General features: G+C 40.6%; 1 protein-coding gene across 5 annotated transcripts in view; it reads right to left on the minus strand.

The window, feature by feature from the left end:
• LOC126174976 (ankyrin repeat and BTB/POZ domain-containing protein 2) overlaps positions 1-25,344 on the minus strand; it is a 595,788-nt gene that overhangs the window by 37,337 nt on the left and 533,107 nt on the right. For all 5 annotated transcript variants that reach the window (XM_049921452.1, XM_049921451.1, XM_049921450.1 and 2 more), the window contains 4 exons: positions 13,197-13,493; positions 11,142-11,269; positions 6,792-6,954; positions 560-695 (listed from right to left, as the gene is read on the minus strand). In XM_049921452.1, coding sequence (XP_049777409.1) covers positions 560-695; positions 6,792-6,954; positions 11,142-11,269; positions 13,197-13,493 — 724 coding nt within the window. The remainder of the gene's footprint in view (positions 1-559; positions 696-6,791; positions 6,955-11,141; positions 11,270-13,196; positions 13,494-25,344) is intronic.

Raw genomic sequence — 25,344 nt, forward strand, 5'->3', positions numbered from 1 at the left:
TTAGTTAGGTTTAAGTAATTCTAAGTCTAGGGGACTGATGACCTCAGATGTTGAGTCCCATAGTGCTCAGAGCCATTTGAACCAGTACCAAGTTCAGTGGTTGGTCAATGTGGTGGTGGGGGTATACAGTCATGTGTCAAAACAAAATGTTCTTTATTTTCCGAATGACTTTTGTATGTATGATACCAACAATCCATCACAAGAGAAGGTCCTGGCAGCCTTCACTTCATCACTGCTTGTACTGTTTTGATGTCAACAAGCACCAGTCCATTCATTACTTGGCACTCTCTCCAGGGAAGCTGCCCCAAGAATAAATAACCTACCCAACCAGCAGCATAAGAATAAATCCTCTAGCTAGGTTGCAGAATAAGATGTCTCACAATATCTATTCTAATAATGTTTCCAAAGCCAAACCAAATGGTCATCTACATTTTTCTTCCCTACACACCATTCAGCATTTTGTCTTGGAGGACTTCCAATTGCGTCAATAATTATATCAGTATTCGGTATGGTATTGAAATAGTTTAAAAAGATAGAAGGGATAAACTTCTGCACTCACCAAGATGATTGTTCTCTGCACTGTGGTACATTGCTTCCTGTAATGATTTAACCTGTGGTTTGCTTAATTTCAGTGGTTGTGCACTTTCACTGTTAGAAGAGCATCCACTAGCTTCAGGAGTGGAGGAACAAGAAACCTGTAAATAAATTTTGTGGGAGTGTTTTGCAGTGAACAGCGACTAAAAAATTTGTTATCAGATGCATAACAGTGTCTAACAAAAATAACACTAGAAATAGAATTAGAAACATATAACATATCATACAGCATGGCTCAGACAAGACTAATTTCAAATAGGACATCAGTGCGTTGCAGACAGAGTGCTGTGTTTAGTATAGACTTGTGCTGAAAAGAATAGTCAGTCACAAGAATAACAAACTGTAAATAAGTAACATTGATGATGATCAACTGCAGTGCAGAACTCTTGTATGTAAATAAACCTCAAAAGGTAGATACTTTAACTCATAAATTTTACATCAGTTACATTCAATGAAAGTGTAGTAGTTTTACAGTAAATGTGGCAACTTTTACAAATGACTATGGGCTCTCAATGAAGCAAGCATGTCCCATACGGAGATACAGATTGTGTCCCAACAAATGCCTTACACATGCAGATTTTTTATAGGTCCCAACAAATGCCTTACACATGCAGATTTTTTATAGGAGTAGATGTTTCCACACTTGGAGGTGTCAGTCACTACTAGTTTTATAAGGGGCGAAGTCTTATGATGGAGAAAGTTTAGGAAAGTAGGAAAATAATTATTGATGAAACTTACAGATGCAGCAAGGATTGGGAGGCAAAATTAGTAAATACCGTCTCCTTCTGCAATGGCATAAAAGAGGTAAGGCCAACCTTTGGTTAGCTCACACGTTGCCTCATCACTTGACGCAACAGCCAAGGTCCTAGTATTTAAAGTCAAAACTGTATGGTCCATGATATCAATACTTATAAGGTAATACACTGATATGAAAGAAACCTCTTTCCCAGTAGGCCACACCAACAAATTATTCCACAAGACACATGTTTTTGAGAGTGCATTCATTTTGTGTTCCCTTCATCTTTAGATGATTACATTTATTTTTTTCTTTACTTACAATGTTTTATGACAGCTGCAAAATACTAACGCGAATTCTTTACAGACGAACGGAAAACTGGTGGAAGCTGACCTCGGGGAAGATCAGTTTGGATTCTGTAGAAATGTCGGAACACGTGAGGCAATACTGACTTTACGGCTTATCTTAGAAGAAAGATTAAGGAAAGGCAAACCTACGTTTCTAGCATTTGTAGACTTAGAGAAAGCTTTCGACAATGTTGACTGGAATACTCTCTTTCAAATTCTAAAGGTGCCAGGGGTAAAATACAGGGAGAGAAGGGCATTTTTACAATTTGTACAGAAACCAGATGGCAGTTATAAGAGTCGAGGGACATGAAAGGGAAGCAGTGGTTGGGAAGGGAGTGAGACAGGGTTGTAGCCTCTCCCCGATGTTATTCAATCTGTATATTGAGCAAGCAGTAAAGGAAACAAAAGAAAAATTTGGAGTAGGAATTAAAATCCATGGAGAAGAAATAAAAACTTTGAGGTTTGCCGATGACATTGTAATTCGGTCAGAGACAGCAAAGGACTTGGAAGAGCAGTTGAACAGAATGGACAGTGTCTTGAAAGGAGGAAATAAGATGAACAACAACAAAAGCAAAACGAGGATAATGGAATGTAGTCGAATTAAGTCGGGTGATGCTGAGGGAATTAGATTAGGAAATGAGACACTTAAAGTAGTATAGGAGTTTTGCTATTTGGGAAGCAAAATAACTGATGATGGTCAAAGTAGAGAGGATATAAAATGTAGACTGGCAATGGCAAGGAAAGCGTTTCTGAAGAAGAGAAATTTGTTAACATCGAGTATAGATTTAAGTGTCAGGAAGTCGTTTCTGAAAATATTTGTATGGAGTGTAGCCATGTATGGAAGTAAAACATGGACGATAAATAGTTTGGACAAGAAGAGAATAGAAGCTTTCGAAATGTGGTGCTACAGAAGAATGCTGAAGATTAGAAGGGTAGATCACATAACTAATGAGGAGGTATTGAATAGAATTGGGGAGAAGAGGAGTTTGTGGCAAAACTTGACAAGAAGAAGGGACCAGTTGGTAGGACATATTCTGAGGCATCAAGGGTTCACAAATTTAGCATTAGAGAGCAGCGTGGAGGGTAAAAATCATAGAGGGAGACCGAGAGACGAATACACTAAGCAGATTCAGAAGGATGTAGGTTGCAGTAGGTACTGGGAGATGAAGAAGCTTGCACAGGATAGAGTAGCATGGAGAGCTGCATCAAACCAGTCTCAGGACTGAAGACCACAACAACAACAACAATAACAACAGTCTTAAAAACTTATGTTGTAAAGTTCTGCAATGCTGTTAGTAAGGAAACATCATTCACAACACATAAATAAATGTAAAAGCTGAAGATGGCATGCTGGGCATTCTGAAATGTCATCACCGAAAAATAAACACCTATAAGAGCAACTGATTGCAGCTAATTCATTATAAATAAGACTGTAAATGTGTTTCTCTTTATTGTTTGAATCCAGTGGAGGCAAAACAGCATTGTACAAGTGCAGAGTGGTCTGGTTGATGGTGTGTTGGTGGTGGTGGTGGTGGTGGTGATGATGCCAGAGCATCAGCAATGAGTTTAGAAGTAATATCTTTCCCTTTGTCTATTGCTTCTAAATGATTAGACCGTGGAAAGCCAGGATGGAATAATAAAGTTGGGCACCAACGCCCGGGGACAGCAGCCAGGTGGGTGTGTGGGTGTCTTTGTAAGTTATGCTTGTGTAAATGTGTGTGTGTGCGTGTGTGTGTGTGTGTGTGTGTGTGTGTCTGTGTGTGCGCTTCTACTTCAGAAGAAGGACTTTGTCCAAAAGCCTATGAGTAAATTTTTTAGCAGGCTTTATGTTGTTCCTGTTTGTCACTCAGTGCCTCCTCTATGTTGTTTCTACATGATTCTTCTTATTACAATATAGCAGAGATGTTGAGTTTCAGATAGGTACAGCATAAAGTCTGTCAGAAAGTGAGCTACATCTACATCTACATACATATTCCGCAGTCCACCATATGGTGCATGGCGGAGGGCACCTCATACCACAACTAGCATCTTCTCTCCCTGTTCCACTCCCAAACAGAACGAGGGAAAAATGACTGCTTATATGCCTGTGTACGAGCCCTAATCTCTCTTATCTTATCTTTGTGGTCTTTTCGTGAAATGTAAGTTGACGGCAGTAAAATTGTACTGCACTCAGCCTCAAATGCTCATTCTCTAAACTTCTGCAGTAGCGATTCACGAAAAGAATGCCTCCTCTAGAGACTTCCAGCCGATTTCCTGAAGCATTTCCGTAACACTCGCATGATGATCAAACCTACCAGTAACAAATCTAGCAGCCCACCTCTGAATTGCTTCTATGCCCTCCCTCAATCCGACCTGATAGGGATCCCAAATGCTTGAGCAGTACTCAAGAATAGGTCGTATTAGTGTTTTGTAAGTGATCTCCTTTACAGATGAATCACATCTTCGCAAAATTCTACCAATGAACCAAAGATGACTATCCACCTTCCCCACAACTGCCATTACATGGTTGTCTCACTTCATATCGCTTTGCAATGTTACGACCAAATATTTAATCGATGTGACTGTGTCAAGCACTATACCATTAATGGAGTATTCAAACATTACGGGATTCTTTTTCCTATTCATCTGCATTAATTTACATTTATCTATATTTAGAATTAGCTGCCATTCTTTGCACCAATCACAAATCCTGTCCAAGTCATCTTGTATCCTCCTACAGTCACTCAACGACGACTACTTCCCGTACACCACAGCATCATCAGCAAACAGCCGCACATTGCTATCCACCCTATCCAAAAGATCATTTATGTAGATAGACAACAACAGCGGACCTACCATGCTTCCCTGGGGCACTCCAGATGATACCCTCACCTCCGATGAACACTCACCATCGAGGACAACATACTGGGTTCTATTACTTAAGAAGTCTTTGAGCCACTCACATACTTGGGAACCAGTCCCATGTGCTCATACCTTAGTTAGGAGTCTGCAGTGGGGCACCGAGTCAAACACTTTCCAGAAGTCAAGGAATATGGCATCCGTCTGATACCTTTCATCCATGGTTCGCAAGATATCATGTGAAAAAAGGGCGAGTGATGCTTTCTAAAGCCGTGCTGATACATGGACAGCAACTTCTCTGTCTCAAGGAAATTCTTTATATTCGAACTGAGAATATGTTCGAGAATCTTGCAACAAACCAATGTAAAGGATATTGGTCTGTAATTTTGAGGATCCGTCCTTCTACCCTTCTTATATACAGGTGTCACCTGCGCTTTTTTCCAGTCGCTCGGGACTGTACGTTGGGCAAGAGATTCGTGATAAATGCAAGCTAAGTAAGGAGCCAATGCAGTAGAATACTCTCTGTAAAACCGAATTGGAATCCCATCAGGACCTGGCGATTTATTTATTTTCAACCCATTCAGCTGCTTCACAACCCCAGGGATGTCTATCACTATGTCCTCCATATGGGAATCTGTACGAGACTCAAACGGCGGTATGTTTGTACGATCCTCCTGCATGAAAGATTTCTCAAATGTTAAATTTAAAATTTCAGCTTTCGTTTTGCTGCCTTCCGTTGTCAGGCCAGACTGATCAGTGAGTGACTGGATGGAAGCCTTCGACCCGCTTACCGATTTTATGTAAGATCAGAATTTCCTTGGGTTTTCAGGAAGATCTTTTGCTAAGGTATGACAGTGGTCGTGGTTGAATGCTTCGCGCATCGCTCTTTTCACAGCAGCACGAATCTCTACTAACTTTTGCCTGTCCTCATTCTCCCGATCTTTCTTGCACCGCGAGTGCAACTGCCTTTGCTTCCTGAGCATTCTCCAAATTGCGCTGTTAAACCATGGTGGGTCTTTTCCGTCCATAACCTACTTTTTCGGCACATACTTGTCCAATGCGCGATTTACAATGTGTGTAAAATTTGCCCATAATTCTTCCACATCCATCGTACCGGAAGTAAATGAAGTCGATTCATTAGCCCATGAGCTATTGCCCAACAAGACCTTCGTTGGAAATAGACAACAAACAAACACACACACACACACACACACACACACACACACACACACACACACACACACATGCACACATATGCACGCACACATATATACATATGGCCACAGTCTCTGGTTGCTGAGACCAGACTCAGGTGGGACAGTCTGGCCTCAGCAACCAAAGCCTATGGTCGTGCATGTGCGATTTGTGTCTGCATGAGTGTTTGTGTGTATGTTGTCTATTTCTGACAAAGACCTTGTTGGCTCACTTTCTGAGAATATTTTTGTTGTGCCTATCTGTGACTCAACATCTCCACTACATGTTGAGTAGCAACTATCCTTTTCATAATACTGTTACATTCCAACCTGGATTTTCCATTGTTTGATTCTTCTTCTTCTTCCTTGTAGCCTTTTCCCATTTCTCTGGTTGGTCAGCATTGTTTTAGATGGGTTTTTGCAATGTTAGTGGTAGTTGATGAAGCCCTTCATGATGCCACAACTCACACCAAGACTGAATTTGTGTGCTCAATCTGTTTGCATGTGAAGTAAATCTCATTTTCAAGTGTGAGAATGTTTTTTAAATGTTTGCATAGTGTGTCTCTGAGGTGGGACATGGTTACTGGACCACTATTCACCTAGCTGGATGTGGGAAACTGCTGAAAAATTACATCAAGACTGACTGACTCACCAGCCCCCTCATTGCTATTCTGCAAGGCGAATTCAATCCAGGGCAGGGTCGCCACCCCAAACCCTGAAACCAGCAATTTTCACACTCGGTTGTCCGAGTGATTGTGTTTTTCTTGTTTTTGTAAACGATTCATGGCTCCAAAAAAATAATGTTTAAATAAATATAACAGTTGTGTATGTTAATACAGTACACATGTCTGGCACTTTGAGGATCACTAAGGAAAATGTGTAATACAATTTTGTGTTTTTTCCCCTCCACTGTGCAAGATGAGACAAAACAGCCAGAAAAAAAATTTTACCATTTAAATAAAATTCTAACTACAATGTGATATCTGCAATCAAAATTAGTTACAATTTGCCTATCTTTCCCCTTGTGACTTCTCCTTATAATTTGCTATCAAAGGCAGTACATGTTAATACAGCATAATGTACCTGAAGACGGCCACACTGTCGGCGATCAGCAGTTAGCTGGTTTGCTCCTTCTGCCAAAATCTCTTCGAGTGACAGAACTTCTTTGTTGTTGGCATCCAGAGGGTGGGACAGCAACTTATGGAGAGTTGATCGTTGCCCATGAGCTGCTGCAACTGAGATCGCACTGCAATATATAAAGGACATTTGCTGTATTTCATTTCTTGTATCTTCACTGTGTCCTTATATTATTAATTCACAACATGTTGAAGCATCTTTACTTGAAATACGACAAGCTCACTCAGTCACTGCCCACTGTTACAAAACTGAATGAGGCCGCGACAGTTACAAAACAGATGTTTGCACTGTATCTTTGAAAAGGATTTACATAATGCTTGTTACCATGAAATGATTATTTGATAGTTATCTAATAATTTATTTTTCATCTCATTACTTATGAGTAAATTTTGATAGTGCATTTTCCCTCTATTCTTTTAAAATTTGGTGAAAACTAAAAGAATAATGTTGCAACACAGGTGCAGAAGGTCCCATAAATGTTAAATGGTGTGTTTGAATAGAAACATGAAAGCAGAAATGATGTTTTTAATTTACGATTTATTTTTGGAAACTACATGATAAAGGTATGAACATGAGGAATGGTGCAGCAGTTAAGCCAAATGAATATTATTTGCGAAGAGCTGGGCATGCTAGCAGGCTGCTTCTGGGATCAGAGACACTTGCCGGCCCTGGACCAAATCCATCTCACCAATTACCTATCATGGCCAGTGTGTCAAGCAGCCTTGATGTAATGTTCAAGCAGTTTCTCAAATCTGACTGGGTGAATACTGGGCAGATACCCACATGCCACCTTAGTTATACAATTTTCAAACATTGAGAAAACATTCCCATGCTTTTGCAAGAGATAACAAAAGATACAGACAGATGGGCTACACAAATTACATCTCCGGGGAGAAGCAGTGGTGTCAGGTAGGGCACCTGACCACCCTCTACCACTAACATTGTCAGATGCAATAAATAACATGTGAAGATACAGGATAAAGGCCAGGAAAAAGGAGGAGGTTAAATTACAATCAAGCTTTCTTGTTTCTAAAGCAGTATACATTTTAGTTGGGCATGAGATTTTTTCACATCAACAATGGCCTACCAGCACAGAAGTTTTAAGACAATATCAGCTGTGAAAGTCTACATTGTATGTTATATTTATAGGATCACTTATTTTCATTTTATGTTTCAGTACGCTCTATTTCAATCTTTTCTCAAAACACTGTAGTGTCTCAGGCCAGGGACTTAAAACCTCTTTCAGTAAACTGCTTTCTCCTTTACATATGAAAGAAAATCACCTTACAGACTTGTTACAGTGTAGCACATTTATTTTATGGCAATGCTTTAACCTGTGGCTTCTCCTGTGTTGATCCACATACAGCTAATTTTAATACCATACCATGTGCTGCAACTGCAGCTGCTCTATGTATGTTACCCAATATGTGACCTTTTCTCCAAATTTCCAGCAAGTTCCATTTCTGTTCTTTCATCACAGCAGACACTCTACTGTTTTGCTCAAAATTTACCTGGGTAAATCGTATTGCTCTTTTCTTATACATCCTTCAGGTCTGAAATCAGATATGGGTTCCATATAGAACTGCAATACTTCAGATGAGGTCAAACCAAGGAACAGTATGCCTCTTTCTCGATCTACCCTTGACTGGCCCTTCAACATTCTCATTATTTGGAGCAGTAAACTGTTGGCCTTGCCAACTATTGTTCTCACAGGAATACCTCAATGCAATTTACTATCAAATGTCACTCCTAAGCATTTAAAATTAAGTGACACAGAGAGTGTATCTTTCCCTAACTTATACTCAACTGTTGTCTTGGTTAGAAACTGACCACCTGGCTATTACTTACATTGATGCCCATTCCATTTGTGTTTACTCACTTCTCTACTGTTGCAACACCAGCCTTGAGAGTGCCACAATCTCATGTTTGTCTAACACCAGCCAATCTTCTGCAAACATTCAAATATTAGATAGATTTCAGTACATATGTCATTTACATAATAAACAACAGAGTCCCACCACAATTCCCTGTGATACGCCTGACAGCACCTCCACTTTCTCCGAGTTATTTTATCCTGGGCTCTGCTCTGCAGAGATACCTTTACCCAAGCTGCTACTCTTTCTTCTACTTCAGCAGTTCATAAATTATGTAACAAGAGTCCATGATGGCATCTGAAAGGCTTTTAAGAGGTCTAGGTTGAAGCAGTCTAGTCCCCCCCCCCCCCCCCCCCCCCTGCCCTCATCTAATGTGTCTGCTACATCCTGAATGAATCCTACTTGTCATGATTCACAAGAGTGTTATTCCATAAATCCATACCAAGTGTCTTTAATTCATTGCTTTGTGTTGCATATTGTATAGATATGCAGTACTTAACTGCTAACCTTTCCATCATTATGATGGCTACTGATGTTAGACTGACAGGCCTGAAATTTCCAGCATCATGTGCGTCACCTCCTTGTGCACGGGGATCATAATGGCTGTCCACTAATCGTTTGACACTTACCTCTCTCCAAGCTTAAGCTAAATAATTCTTTCAGGTAGAGCTTCTGAGTCAGCTATTTTGTGGACACCATCAGACACACTGCCCTACCCACATGCCTTTCCAGTCCTGCTGTTTCTAAGTACCGTATTTTCATTATACCCTTCATATGAGTAGGTATATGGAAATTCTCAGGCCATTTCCTGCTACTTGCCCTTCTGATTCCTTTTCATTGTCTGTTCTATGCTCCATAGACTACCCTCCATATTTCTGAACAATTGAGCGAAGGTGCCTGTTTTTCTCCTTACAGTATATGATTGGATCAGCACCCTCCCCCACAGATATGAAGTATGAGGGGGTATCCAAAAGAAACTGAACTAATTTTTTGGTGGGCAGAGCTTTAGTAGTACCATGTTTTGCCACCAGAAACACATAGAGCAAACTTCCAGAGTCAGTAAACTGAGTGTCATCACTGAATAAGATCAGGACTAGTTTCTGTAGAGTTTATAGTGACAACTGTTTTGTGTGATTGTCACTTGTGCAATGGTTGATTTTCATGAACAGCATGCAGAGATGAAATTCTGCTTCTTGCTTAGAAAAACTAGAACAGAAACTCCTAAAATGTTAAAAATGGCATACAAGGATGACGCTTTTGAGAAGATCGATGATCAACCATTAAAGAAATTGTGGAGCTGCTGGGAGTGACTTGGAGTACAGTGCCAGCGAATTATGACAGAAGATTTGCGAATGAAAAGGATGGCTGCCAAATTTATGCTACGACTGCTAACTGTTGAACAAAAACAAGATCACATGGAAGCATGTTGTACTTTGAAAGAAGAGTTCCAAAACGATCTATTTCTTTCTTTTTCTTTTTCCAAAATTATCACAGATGAAGAAACCAGGTGCTGTATCAAAGCAACAATCAAGCCAGTGGAAGGCTTCAAGTTCGCCTTGTCCCAAGGAAGCTTGTCAGGTGAAATCAAACATTAAGACAATGCTGATTTGTTTTTTCAGTGTGAGAGTAGTTGTCCATTCATAGTTTGTTCTGTAGTGTCAGACAGTTAACCAGGCTTTCTACTTTAAAGTTTTGAAAAGACTGAGTTGTGGCAGTCGAGGGACTGATTTTTCCATATGACAATGCCCCTGCTCACACAGCCCAGCCTGTACGACAGTGCTTGACCAAAAATGGTATGACCGATGTTCCTCACCCAACAATGCCCTGTGTTACTTTTATTTGTTTCCTAGAATGAAAAAAGACATGTAAGGAAAGCATTTTGCTGAGGTGAAGAGAAAAATAACAAAGTGATTTAAAAAAAAAAGATGAATTTAAACATTGTATTGAAAAATTGAATAAAATAATAGACAAGGGTATTAGTGTAAGTGGAGAGTACTTTGATGGGGTTGAAGGTCTGTGCTTAAAATGTCAATAAATGAGTTTTAAAAAAAGTTTGTTTTACCTCCTCATTCTGTTGGTTCCCTTTAACATATCTTACCCAATCATAATGACCACTAATCTTTTCCCTATAAGTTAATGTTTCTCCTACCATGTCCAGCACAAAAGCATTTTTTGCTGCCTGTATTGCTGCCAGAAGTTTTCTCCTCATTTATGTTAAATAAACCCTGTTCCCAATCCCTTTTTTTGACTCTGTTGTGTTCTCTACAGCATTTTCTTTTTAATCTTCACTTGTTTTTTTATAATTTGCTGGCAGTGTCTTCTTCATATTTTTCCTTTTCAGTACTCAGTGTTACTTTTTACACTGTTAACTGCCAACAGTTTCTTTATGTAGAACATTTTCTATGAGATTAAGGTTATTTACCTGTAACATCCACGATGAGCTGCACCTGAGTAACACAGGGTATCCTTCAATAATGTGGATAAGAAAGTATGTGCTCCATGTGACAAGAGGAGAGCCACCATTTCAGCATGACCACTAGCTACTGACACCTACAACAACAATGTATTTTCACTTGTGATTAGAAATGGAAAATTTATTATTAAAATATAATCATCAATAAGGAAGATAGTTTGCCAACATATTTAATCATGTAATTGTGCAAGAGCTCACTGAAGGTTCATAGAAGGAAGATACAGTTTATGAACATTACTTATTACACTTATTCCTTAACAGTGTACTGAAAAATTTATCCTGTTCTTACATAAGTTTTGTTCATGAACAAATACAAATTACATATTTAAAAAAAACTTGTTGATTTGTTACAGTATTCTTGCCTGCTTCAGAATAGACCCTTACAAAAGTTTTCTGAGCAGCCCAAGTTCCATTCTATTATATGCATATCATAGAGGTTTTCTTCTTATTGACATACATACATATACCATGAAGTTCTACTTACTGCCACCAGTTTTTCTTTCATACGGATGATTGAAAAAACAATGGGCCACAGATCAGCATCGTTACAAATTTCAGCATCAAGAGTAATGAAATAAAAATCAAGTGAGGTTCAGAAGGAGGAAGGAAGTACCAGCAGAAGTAAAGCTGTGAGTGCAGCTTGTGCATTATGCTTGGATAGCTCAGGTGGTAGAACACTTGCCCACAAAAGATAGAAGTCCAAAGTTAGAGACCCAGTCTCATACACAGTTCTAACATACTGGAAACTCTCAAATTTTAAAAGCTTTAATAGTGACTGGGTGCTGCAAATAATTCAGTAATAGTTCCTCAGAAACTCTTGATAATGCTGCTTTGGACATTTATGACATGTAAAATTTATCTGATACAGGTGTATATAAAGGCCAATGAATTGTTTTTACAGGAATGGGTCCCAAATTGGAACTAGTTTCAACAGTAGTAGCTTAGTTGAAAAGCTTGCAAAAAGTAAGTGTTTCTTGTCACATTCAGGAAGAAAAACACATAAGCTCAAGGAAGTTCTGCTCTTAAAAATTTAATTTGCATGTAGGTAAATTCTTAAGTGTTGTAGATAATATGTTTTCCACTGACAGCAAAGAGCAACAACAAATTTCAGCTAGACACAGTTAAGATACTCTTATCATTAATTTCTGGTAAATATGAAACAAAGCATGAACTATTTCCAACTTGTTGAAACCAAATATCAAATTAAAATGAAATTAACTTTAATGGTAAAGCAAGTGGCCTGTTTAACAAAGGTTATAAACAAAATATAAAGTGAATGGGTTGATATAATGATGTAAGGAACCGATTGTCTGTAATAGGCTCCTAAGGGTGATAAAATCAGTAAACAACAATATTCATGAACAGGAGCACAGTAGTCAATATTTGTTATGATAACAGTAGATTAGAAGAACATGAAAATACAACAGTTTCAAGTAGGTTCCATTTATCACCAAGTATGTGACACACACAATTTGTACAATAATCTTACATTAAAGCTCAGTCTACTTAATTGTTCTAAAGGAATTGATGAATTACATGATGATGAGGAAGGTGTGTTAGGAGTTCTACATTTGCTGTCAGGCCTCTTCCTGGCTTCCATAATACAATACCATCAATCTCTGTACAATCTATACAGGTTGATAAAGTCACACAGTGGTAGCCAGTAACAATACGACCTGATATCAACATAATTCAAGGAACTCCTAACCCCACCTTGCTCCCCCAAGCAATTGCTATACTGCACCATTAAGTAGGTTAATTATCACTTTTCATTAATCAAATAATTTTGTACACCACATGCCTGATGATAAGAACAAACACAAAACATATCATATTTTCAAATTGTTACAACATTAAGTTATGATAACCTCATTTGACTTGTATGGCACAATTAATAAGTAATTCTGTAATTAATACATGTTCCTAATGCTCACATTCAGTAACCATGGCTGACCATAAAATTAATTCTGTCACCTTGCTTGCAATATCACAGTTGGTAACTACCTGTAAAGGAGTAAGTGTGCACTTATCCTCACTGAGACGAGCACCACCCTCAACATTAGCACCACGTTCCAACAACAACCGTGCTATATTACAATCACCCTGGAGGGCAGCATATGTGAGGGCAGTCCAGTGTTGTGTCTCTGCATGCACTGCTGGACAGTTAGTGGAACCATGAGGAGGTGTCTCAATGTCAGGATCTGCTCCTGCATCCAGCAGATTACGTACACATGTTTCATCATGGGCTATAACTGCTATCATGAGAGGAGTCATTCCATGCTCATTCACACTGTTCAGTTTCTGTAAGTAAGAAATTATGATATTTTATTATCTGTTCAAATGTCTCAACTTTACTGAAATGAAGTGCCTTGCATTAAAAGGTTAGTTAGGAAGCACTTCAGTAAGATTCCAGAATTGAAGATTACGGAATGTACTGAAACAGACAGCTAGGCAATACAGAGAGGAAACAACATAAGCAACTAAACCAAGTTTAAAATATAATAAGAAATTATTTCCATAAATTCCTTACCAAACATTACAACAATCAACTCCACAGGAAAAAAAAATTAAATATTTTGGGCTTTGCTTCCAAATGTTACCTTTTGATGGAATAATTCATGTCACATTCATATGAGGCAGTACAAATTGGCTGTTTGTCAGTGACTCACCTCTATTAAGATGACAGTGTTTATACTAGGTCTATGGCACAAACAATGGCAACAACTCAGCTCCTAAAGCTTTAACATATGACAAAAATATATGACAGAATATCCACAGTGCAGATTATGTAATGCATGTAAACAAAAAAGATAGATACCTAATGCAAAGTTCCTGCATGAAGTATGCATGAAAGTCAGTGATGAGCCAGCCATTAGGCAGGAGGTATGTCCTTGCATTTTCAGATGGCAAAAAGAAGAAGAAACCTTATTAGAATGAGCCTGAACTTGTGACAAAGCAAGCTGGGATATTTTTCCTTCCCCTCTTGTTTTGCCATCTGCCTCTTTAAATTCATGTCTTCAATTTCAACAAATTACCATTAACATATGTGAATATTATCTGCATTTCCATAAAAGAAAAATGTTGGCCCTCAGTTTTAAGGAATATAACACCAGATCAAATTTAGTACTCAGTTTTATGTATGTAATTCATTTTCAAATTTATTTTGACTATTCCTAGTTAGTGTTGTGACTTGCCAATTATTCAAAGTGCCGCCGCGCAATTACGCACGTCCTCTATGTGCAGCGCTGTCTGCCAACCATGCAGCAGCTGCGCCACCTAAGCGGCCAGCCAAGCAGCGGCCACTAGACTGGGACTCAGTGTTTAATCGAATGCCGACTTGTACACAGGTCAACTTACTCAGCGACTTATATGTGGTTGCTGTGTTGTCCGAAATATGTGTTAAATTTGAAGATTTAACAATTGGCGATGATGATGGGATTTTTCCTTTTCACCGTTGACTCACAGGGTTCCATGGCTACTGTCGAGCAGCTCTTGCAAAATCTCCTTGTACAGCAAACGCTTCTAACAGTGGCGATTCGCGATTTCGTCGCGGCGTCAAATGCGGGGCGTTTCTCGTCGTTGGCTGTACCTCCTTTTCCACCTTACGACGAGACGGTGGAAGACTGGTCTGATTATGAAAAACGTCTTCGACAGCACTTCTTGGCATTTCATGTCACGGACGAACAACCATGTAAGTCTCTGTTCCTTTCCTGGATTTCACCTCAAATGTATCGATTGTTGTTGTAATTGGCTCCTTTGAAGGATCCTGCGTCTTTGTCCTTTGCTGAAATGTGCTCCCTTCTGTCTGTCTATTTTCAAAAGCAAACGCATGTGGTAGCCTCTCGTGTTGCCTTTTATCGTTGTCAAAAACAACCACATCAGTCCTATCGCACTTGGGCTGCCGAACTTCACGGCCTCAGTCGAAAGTGTCAATTTGTTACTGACGTTCACAAAGAATCCTATGCTGATTCCAAGGTACGGGATGCTATTATCCGGTCGGCGCCCGACAAAGAAGTTCGGCAACGTGCCCTTCAGTTGGTGAATCCGACTCTAGATGAAGTTCTCTCCATTGCGCAGTCTTTTGAAATTTGTCGCGCCGCTGGGGCGCAAATAGAAGCGTGGGGTGACACCGGGGAAATACAACCTCTGTGCGCTGTTGACGACGCGTGCGGCGCGTCCCCGCCGGCCGACGTGGCCGCAGTACGCTCCCACGCGCAGCCTCGGCCTAGCCGTAAACAACCCACTAAGAAACTGCAGCAAAATCCCCGCCAACTTCCTTCATGTCCGCGGTGTTTTATGAAACATTCACACGAGGATTGTCCCCAACGTTGGGCTGTGTGTCACAATTGCAAAAAGAAAGGTCATGTGTCTTCCGTTTGTAAATCCGACCGCATACATGATGTTCATGAACATGACGCTGATTCTGATTCTGTGTTATCTGTCAATTGCACTTCTTCCCTTTCAGGGAAGTTATTCCTCACTGTCCAAATCCTTGGTCGAGATGTTCGCATGCAAGTGGATACCGGTTCTGCTGCCACTATAATTAATTCTCAGACATATCTTCAGCTGGGTTCTCCACTCCTGTCCCCTGCCACTCGGCAATTACGGACGTACAATAAACAGAAGATTTCTCTCTTGGGACAGTTTAGTGCTGAGGTATCTTACAAATCCGTTGTTCGCACTGTTCCCATGTTTGTGGTCGACAAGAGCAACGCAGAAAATCTTTTTGGTTTCGATGCCTTTCGCGTTTTTGGATTCTCCATAGATGACTCTGTCAATATTGTCTCTGACGCTATTCCTTATGCTCAACTGGATTCCTTGTCAACGACAAATTCATCCCTTTTTTCTCCTGGGTTAGGCCGTGTAAATGACTTTGAAGCTCATATCACGCTCAAACCCACTGCTCAGCCTAAGTTTTTTCGGGCTCGGCCCATTCCTGTGGCCCTTCGTGATCGGGTAAAACGGGAGTTGGATCGTCTCACTGCTTCAGGGGTCTTGCTTCCTGTCACTTCCAGTGAGTGGTCCTCTCCTGTCGTTGTAGTTGCTAAGCCCAATGGTGATATTCGTCTCTGTGGCGATTTCAAGGCCACTGTAAATGCTCAATGCCTCATCGACACTTACCCTATGCCCCGTCCTGAAGAACTGTTCACTAAACTCGCTGGAGGACAGTATTTTTCTAAAATTGACCTGTCGGAAGCTTATCATCAACTTCCTCTCGACACTGCTTCCTGGCAGTTTCTGTTCCTTAACAAGCCTTTCGGCCTCTATCAATACCAACGCTTGCCATTCGGGGTTGCTAGCACCCCTGCTCTCTTTCAGCGATTCTTGGAACAATTATTGCTCCCTGTCCCTGGGTGTATCAATTACATGGACGACATTGTTGTCACTGGCTCCACCACTGAAGAACATCTTCAAAATCTCCGCACACTTTTTAATGTCTTACAGACTGCCGGTCTTAAGTGTAATCTTCAGAAATCACAATTTTTTCAGGCATCTATCACGTACTTGGGGTTTCAACTCTCTCGGGATGGTATTCGTCCACTTCAACACACTGTTGCTGCGATCGATGCCCTTCCTCGCCCTACATCTGTTAAGGAACTGCAGGCCTTCTTGGGGAAAATAGCATACTATCACAAGTTTTTACTGTCTGCGGCGTCGGTGGCTCAGACGTTGCATCGCCTGTTGCATAAAAACATGCCTTTTCACTGGTCCACGTCATGTGACGCGGCTTTCCGGAAATTAAAGACTATGCTGAAACAGGCCCCTTGCCTGGCTACTTATCGACCTGGCCAACATCTTGTTCTTGCCACAGACGCCTCTCAAAACGGGGTCGTTGCAGTCCTTGCGCACCGTTTTTCTGACGGTTCGGAACAACCCATCGCTTATGCCTCCAAAACGCTCACGGATGCCCAACAGAAGTATTCTCAAATTGAGAAAGAAGCTTTGGCTATCATTTATGCTCTTCATAAGTTTGGTGTTTTTCTCTATGGCTCAAAATTTCATCTTGTTACGGATCACAAACCACTCGTTTCCTTGTTTCATCCATCAACGTCACTTCCCGACAAGGCTGCACACCGCCTCCAGCGTTGGGCTCTTTACTCGTCCCATTTCAATTATGAGATTCATTTCCGGACAATGGCTCAACATGCGAATGCTGATGCTTTGTCTCGCTTTCCCATGGGTCCTGATCAGGCATTCGATAGGGACGAGCTTTTGTGTTCCCACCTGGATGTTGCCAAGCAGCGGGTTGTGGACGGGTTCCCCATCACTGGGGACAGGCTGGCGGCTGCTACGGGTTCTGACCCTACCCTCTCCCGGGTTTTACGCTGTATTCAGAAGGGTTGGCCAGATCGCCCATCCGCTAAGACTTCTGATAGGTTGCGGAACTACTACACTTTGCGCTACCGCCTCATGGCTAGGGATGGTGTTATCCTCCTCTCCACTGACAATGCTTTGCCGCGTGTTGTGGTACCTGCGTCTTTGCATGCTTCGGTCTTGCGCCTCCTTCACCAGGGACACTGGGGTGTGTCTCGCACAAAATCTCTGGCGCGCCGTCATGTGTACTGGCCAGGCATCGACTCTGAAATCGCACACATGGTCACTGCCTGCGGCCCTTGTACATCACAGGCCGCTGCCCCGAAGTCATCTTTGTCACCGTGGCCTTCGCCTGAGAAGCCCTGGCAGTGCATTCATGCTGACTTTGCGGGACCCTTTTTAGGTGCTTATTGACTCCTCGTAATTGACGCCTATTCTAACTTTCCTTTCATTGTCCGTTGCACGTCACCTACCACCACGGCAACCACCAGTGCTCTCGCCCGCATTTTTTCTTTGGAAGGCTTCCCCTCTACTCTTGTTACTGATAATGGTCCGCAATTTGCCTCTTCTGACTTTGCGGATTTTTGTGCTCGTCACAGCGTTACGCATGTCACGGCCCCGCCGTTCCATCCACAATCCAACGGTGAAGCTGAACGACTGGTCCGCACATTTAAGGCTCAGATGCGGAAACTTCTGACTTCTTCTGCTGCTGATGATGCGCTTCTCCAGTTCCTGGCATCTTACCGTTTCACCCCCATGGGCGATCACAGCCCGGCTGAGCTCTTACATGGCCGACAGCCCCGCACGCTACTTCATCTTCTGCGGCCTCCCACCTCACGGCCGCGGGTGCCTTCACTTGGCCGGTTCACCGCCGACGACCTCTTCTGGGTACGGGGACATGGCAGGCGGCCAAAATGGAGCCCGGGCCGCATCTTACAACTCCGTGGCAGACGCCTGTATGAAATCCAGACGGACACGGGTGTTGCAGTGCGTCATTCGGACCAGCTTCGGCCTCGGGTGCCATCAACGCCTGTTCCGAATGATGCCACACCACCTTCGGCTCTACCTGATGCTCAGGATCTTGGCATCTCTCAATACTCACAATGCAGCCCTCTCACCGTCATCGCGATGCCAGCACCAGAACGGATGCCACCAGGAGACGTGCCCATGCAGGAACCGGAGGACCATCCTCTGTCAGAGTACATCTACTCGCCTCCTCCTCCAACGGACGCCAACACATCGCCCATGTCTCCTGTCATATCAACTGGACTTGCCGCAACGGGCAGATTGGTGCAGGGGGCCCCAGCAGATTCGACTCCTACGTCTCCTTTCATCTCGACCCGTTATCATCGGGGACACTTCCGTCCGTACGGGAAGCCTCCTCCTCGAGACTTTACGGCGAGTCAAACAACGCCTATGGACGTTAGCCATCTCCAGGACACCTCCATCAAGACCAGAGCAACAATTTCAAAGGGGGGGAAAAGTGTTGTGACTCGCCGATTATTCAAAGTGCCGCCGCGCAATTACGCACGTCCTCTACGTGCGGCGCTGTCTGCCAACCATGCAGCAGCTGCGCCACCTAAGCGGCCAGCCGAGCAGCGGCCGCTAGACCGAGACTCAGTGTTTAATCGAATGCCGACTTGTACACAGGTCAACTTACTCAGTGACTTATATGTGTTGTTGTGTTGTCTGAAATATGTGTTAAATTTGAAGATTTAACAGTTAGTATCTTTCATTATAGGGTGAAATCAGTAATTGTTTTGTAACTATTGTTGACTTACAAACAAATATCAATTCTGTACTAATTATAAACATTGGGGGGAACAACTAATTGTATTCTTAAAGTATCTATTTGGCTCTATTTGGAAACATGTTAGCAAAGCTAGTCCTTAACTAATTTCAAAGTAATCATCAGTTTTGTCAAAAGTATTGTTTGCAAAACTATATTTATTAATTACATGATTTAAACAAATAATTCGGATCCTTGTAGTAGAAAAACTGTTAACAAGAACCAATTTTTCAATGTATTCAGTTAATCGAGTGAGTTAAGTTTTAATTGTAATTTCTGTAAATTAAACATCTAACAATGTGACATTTCAGTACCTATTATTGTGATGATATATATGGGCCCGATTTTTGATGAGGAAACAGTCAGTCCACAGCTGAGTTTCAGAGAGGAACTGTGTTGGTTAGAACAACAACAATTCATCAACTTAACAGTGAAATAAGTGTTACACCAATAGGCCATGTGTTAAAGCAATGACAGTGACTGTTCAATTTAATTGAAACACTGTGAACTGTGTGGTTAGGCTTTTACTGCTCGTACATGTACAACAGTAAACTATTCTAGCAGTATGTGAATGTTCACCTTCAAACTATATATGAGGCTTATGTAAAGTTAAACAACAGTGCACTGGCCATATTAAATGTGTATGTGGGGGGTTGTGAAAAGTGAAAGTAAACATCTGTGAAATGCAACTGTGCACCTGTCAGCTATGTTATTTACCATAGTCAGCATCCAAATTACAAACCCCATTTTTCAGCCAGTGTAGCAATGCAGTACGTCAACACCGAGGACAACAAACAAAGAAAATAAAGCAGGAAAACTGCAACATGCTTCAGATGTTAATTATTCTCCACATGTTGTGGTTTGCCTGCTTTATTTTCTTTGTTTGTTGTCCTCATGTTGACGTACTGCGTTGCTACACTGGCCAAAAAATGGGATTTGTAATTGGACACTGACTACAGTAAATAATGTAGCCGACAGGTGACAGCTGCGTTTCACAGATGTTTACTTTCACTTTTCACAACCTCCCCATGTACCCATTTAATATGGCCAGTGCACTGTTGTTTAACTTTACATAAGCCTCATATATAGTTTGAAGGTGAACATTCACATACTGCTAGAATAGTTTACTGTTGTACATGTACGAGCAGTAAAAGCCTAACCACACAGTTCACAGTGTTTCAATTAAATTGAACAGTCACTGTCATTGCTTTAACACATGGCCTATTGGTGTAACACTTATTTCACTGTTAAGTTGATGAATTGTTGTTGTTCTAACCAACACAGTTCCTCTCTGAAACTCAGCTGTGGACTGACTGTTTCCTCATCAAAAATCGGGCCCATATATATCATCACAATAATAGGTACTGAAATGTCACACTGTTTGATGTTTAATTTACAGAAATTACAATTAAAACTTAACTCATTCGAATAACTGAATACATTGAAAAATCGGTTGTTTTTAACAGTTTCTTCTACTACTAGGGGTTAAGCCAAAATATCTTTTTAAATCATGAAATTAACAAATATAGTTATGCAAACAATACTTTTGACAAAACTGTTAATTACTTTGAAATTAATCAAGGACTGGCTTGGATAACATATTTTCAAATAGAGCCAAATAGATACTTTAAGAATACAATTAGTTGTTCCTCCAAATGTTTATAATTATTACAGAATTGATATTTGTTTGTAAGTCAACAATAGAATTTAAGTTACCAAACAATTACTGATTTTGCCCTATACTGAAAGATAATAAAGATAATAACTAGGAATACTCAAAATAAATTACTAAATCAATTACATACATAAAACTAAGCATGAAATTAGATCTGGTGTTATATTCTTTAAAACTGAGGGCCAAGGTTTCTCTTTCATGGAAATGCAGATAATATTCTTGTATGTTAATGGTAATTAGTTAAAACTGAAAAAATGAATTTTAAGGAGACAGATGACAAAACAATAGGGGAAGTAAAAATATCCCAGCTTGATTCATCACAAACTATAAGCATTACATCCACACCATGTGTCTTTGACTTGTTTGGCACCATCTGGGAAGTCATGGATATTGCAGAGTTCTACAAACGGATTTAAGAATGCTACATTTAATTTGTATGATCAACTTTCCCGTAGTATAAGTGATATTCAAATCTTTTTTGGTACTAAGATGACAAAGCAGCAACACAGAAGTACTCTGTTTTGAGACTACCTGATGTTAACAGGTAAGATGGAGTTTTTCATGATCTGCAATGTAATGTTACTAATGCCTCTTTCAGCAGTTCAATTAATTTGTGAAATTATTCATTTCACAGTGTTGTCCAGAAAGCCAGTCTTCTTCAGTTCAAGCTTAATTTAGATTCCTGCATTAGTTCTATTGCACTTTTGTATAAGAAGTGATTTATCCTGTCAGCTGGAGTATTAAACAGTTGTCAGCACAAGGAAAAAGACATGGGTCATTTAACTCATTAACTTCAGTTACAAATAGTCAGATAACAGAGAAATTCAAGTTTAATATTCAGCAGATTCTGTTGATAGTTCAAAGATATCATTCGTGCAATAATACATTGAGCTGTGCTATTGCACTTGGAATTATAGCTGAACAGACTTCCTAAATATTGAATTCTAGTTAGAATTAATTTATGCATTTTACTAAATTCTAATTAGAATGAAAGTATGGCTTTTGCTGGTAACACATTTGTTCATGCTGTGTTGGTGCTAACTACAGATTACTTTAAAATTAAATAATCTGAACACGTCTTGAGTAGTGCTTTACAAAATCAACAAATATTATTTTAAGAGATTGAGGATCATGGCTTTTTTCACCACAAGGTTCAGGCTTGATAATTGAACAGTGAATCTATGTAAGCAAATAAACTTCAATGATTAATTTTTATGTTGTTCAAATATACACAATACGAGATAAAACAAGAAGAAGAATATTATTTTGGAGAATAGTTTAGCTTATTAAATGTTGAAAGTAAATTGTCCGCTGCATTTTATGCATGTACTGGAAATGCTCTGATTCTTCGTGCTGCCTCTGAACTACAAATAAATGATAAACAGATACTCCTTGCAGTCTTATGATTATGCACTGTAATTAATCATTTATGTTTCTGAACAAACAAACTGTATTTACACATAGGTGGCACAGTGGTTAGCACACGGGACTCACATTTGGAGGATGGCAGTTCACACCCACATTCGGCCATCGAGATTTAGGTTTTCGGTGATTTCCATAAATCACTCCAGGCAAATGCTGGGATAGCTCCTTTGAAAGGGCATGCACTTTTTTTTCCCCACCCCTCACACAATCAGAGCTTGTGTTTCATCTCTAATGACGTCGATGTCGATGAGATGTTAAACCTAATCTTCCTTCCTTTTCCTTTGTATTTAGACATAATATTTGGTGACCCCAAGTTTCCGAATCATGTGCCATAATGGTCACATCACATACCAGAATGATAAAACACAATTTTTTGTGTCAACCTTGCCACACAGAACCACTTCTGAACAACCACATCTTGCAATCAATGCCTATTATGACAAATGTACAGAAACTTGCAAGCACTGACTTACCACTAGCAAATGTGAGCCTTAGTCTGATAATTCAGTATTGTGGTTTGCCAAATTTGAAAGTCAGTTTGTCTTTGCCCACATCACCTTAGACAAAACTAAGTATAGTCACATCGTAGCTGCACTTAATGAGCTAATGTCTACGGAAGTACAAGACATTCTTGCTTCACCATCAAGCACTGAGAAATACATCTCTGTCAAGCATGTACTTGTAATGTGCTTGTCACAGACAGAAGCTAAGCAACTTGAAAAACTGGTCCACACTGAAGAAATTGCTGACTGTAACCATCTCAACTACTTCATTGTCTTTGCACTCTTGCAGGCAATGCAATTAGTGATGATATTCTGCAGAATACATGGTTTCTACGATTGCCTCTGGATGCACAGGAAACACTCTCAGCTTGCACTGGTGACCTCGATGCTTCTGCTCAAACTGCTGACCAAATGGTTGAGATATATCAATTGATGATCATTACAACTGTGACCACCAGAACAGAGACTTCTCTGGAAGCACTGCAAGCTCAAGTAACTGAACTACTTAAATAAGTCGTGGCCCTATGAACACTGCACTCCTCATGTGCGATGGTGAGGCTTTTCCAGCAGAAAATGGTGTTTGTCCACAGGGGAGAATATCTCTGATGTTACAAAAAAATTTGCGTTGCAGCTTGGCAGTGTTGACTAATCTTTGAGAAGGGAAATGATGCTGGGAATTGGTAGCAATGGTGTCTTGATTTCAAACTGGACAGCTATTGACTGTTTATAACAGAGTACTCCACCAAGCTACAAATTTTCATTGATACAGGAGCTGATCTCTCAGTTAAATCTTCTCCCCATCTTCAGAATACTGATGGTAGTTGTCTGCATACTGCAAATGGATCTTCTGATATGTCTTACAACTACATCAACTTACATCTAAACTTCAATGTTCAATTTGGATTCATATGGAGATTCATTGTTGTTGATGTACTGTATGAGTGTTGGAGAGGATTTCTTATCATTGTACGGCCTCTTCCAACATTTTTGTAATCAACACATGCCTGATTCTACCACACAGTTATCTAGACTTGGACACCTATACAATGACAAACATGTTGACATCAAGGTGACGGTGGGTGATTCATCATACAATGACTTGAAATCAGCTGTACATCACATACTCCAATACTGGTAAGACACTCAACGGTACATCATACTGTCACCTCACCAACACCACCATTTCCTGGACAGTTTAATGTCTGCACAGGCATGACAATGCTGCTAAAGAACAATGTTGTCACAATAAATGGTACGGGCTTATGGTGGCTCAACACCAGGCCAGGAAACAGAGCCCTGCAAGAGGAAATGAAAACTCATCATGCAAGACAGTCTACAGGAATGCAGAAAGTCTGAAACTGTATAGAGATGTGCACAGGGGTAAGCATAACAAATATCAGTTGTGGGTGGCTGACGATAAATCACATGGATACGTCATACAATAACAAGGTGCAAGGCGAGATCCACAGTGGCTGAACTCAACATCAGAACTGCCCAGCTGACAGGTAAACACTTCCATCAGCATATCTTCCCCCCCCCCCCCCCCCCAAGTTGTCTGCACTATTCTGCTGTAATAACAAACATCAGTTCCCCTGCCTACATCGTGGGTACTAAACATGGCCTTGCCATCTGCGCCCAAGAGAACTAAAGACCACAAAGCAAGAGTTCTCTCTCAAGCTAGCATGAGGGATCTGTCACCCTCAAAATAGTAGTTGGGCCTCTCCACTCCATATTATCCCTAACAAGAGTAACGGGCAGCACCCCTGTGGTGACCATCGTCACCTTAATGCCAGAATGATACCTGATTGTTATCCTGTGCCACATATTGAAGACCTTGCTAAGCACATTCATGGTAAGACTGTTTTATCCATGATGTACCTTATGCGTGCTTTTCATCATATACCAATTGTACTGGAAGACATAGTGAAAATCACTGTTTGAACTCCCTTCAGACTTCATAAATTTGTCTGAATACCATTCAGGCTGTGCTACACTTCCCAGATTTTCCAGCACTTCATGGCTGAAGTAACTAGAGACTTTCTTTTATGTCTACACTGATGACCTACCAAGAACATGATTTAGTGACTGACCCATAAAAAATGTGTCTTCAGAAAAAATTCTTAAGGTACCTTATCAATGCATGAGAAATCTTGCCCCCACAAGCCAGAGTGGAGGGTATTTCTTAGTTTCCCCAGCCACTACAATACAAGAATTACACCATTTCGTGGGCTTGACAGACTTTTATTAACATTTAGTGTGCAATCATTCATTGTTGTTAGCACCATTCAATGAAATGCCTCAGTGGCCGAAAGCTCACTTTCTGACAGTCTTTCTGCTGTGCCTATCTGCGACTCAGCATCTCTGCTATATGATGAGTAGCAACTATCCTTTTTATAATATTGTTACATTTCATCCTGTATTTTCCATTTCTTGAAATGCAAAAAA

This window comes from Schistocerca cancellata, chromosome 3 (genome assembly GCF_023864275.1).
Source record: "Schistocerca cancellata isolate TAMUIC-IGC-003103 chromosome 3, iqSchCanc2.1, whole genome shotgun sequence".
Lineage (NCBI taxonomy): Eukaryota > Metazoa > Arthropoda > Insecta > Orthoptera > Acrididae > Schistocerca > Schistocerca cancellata.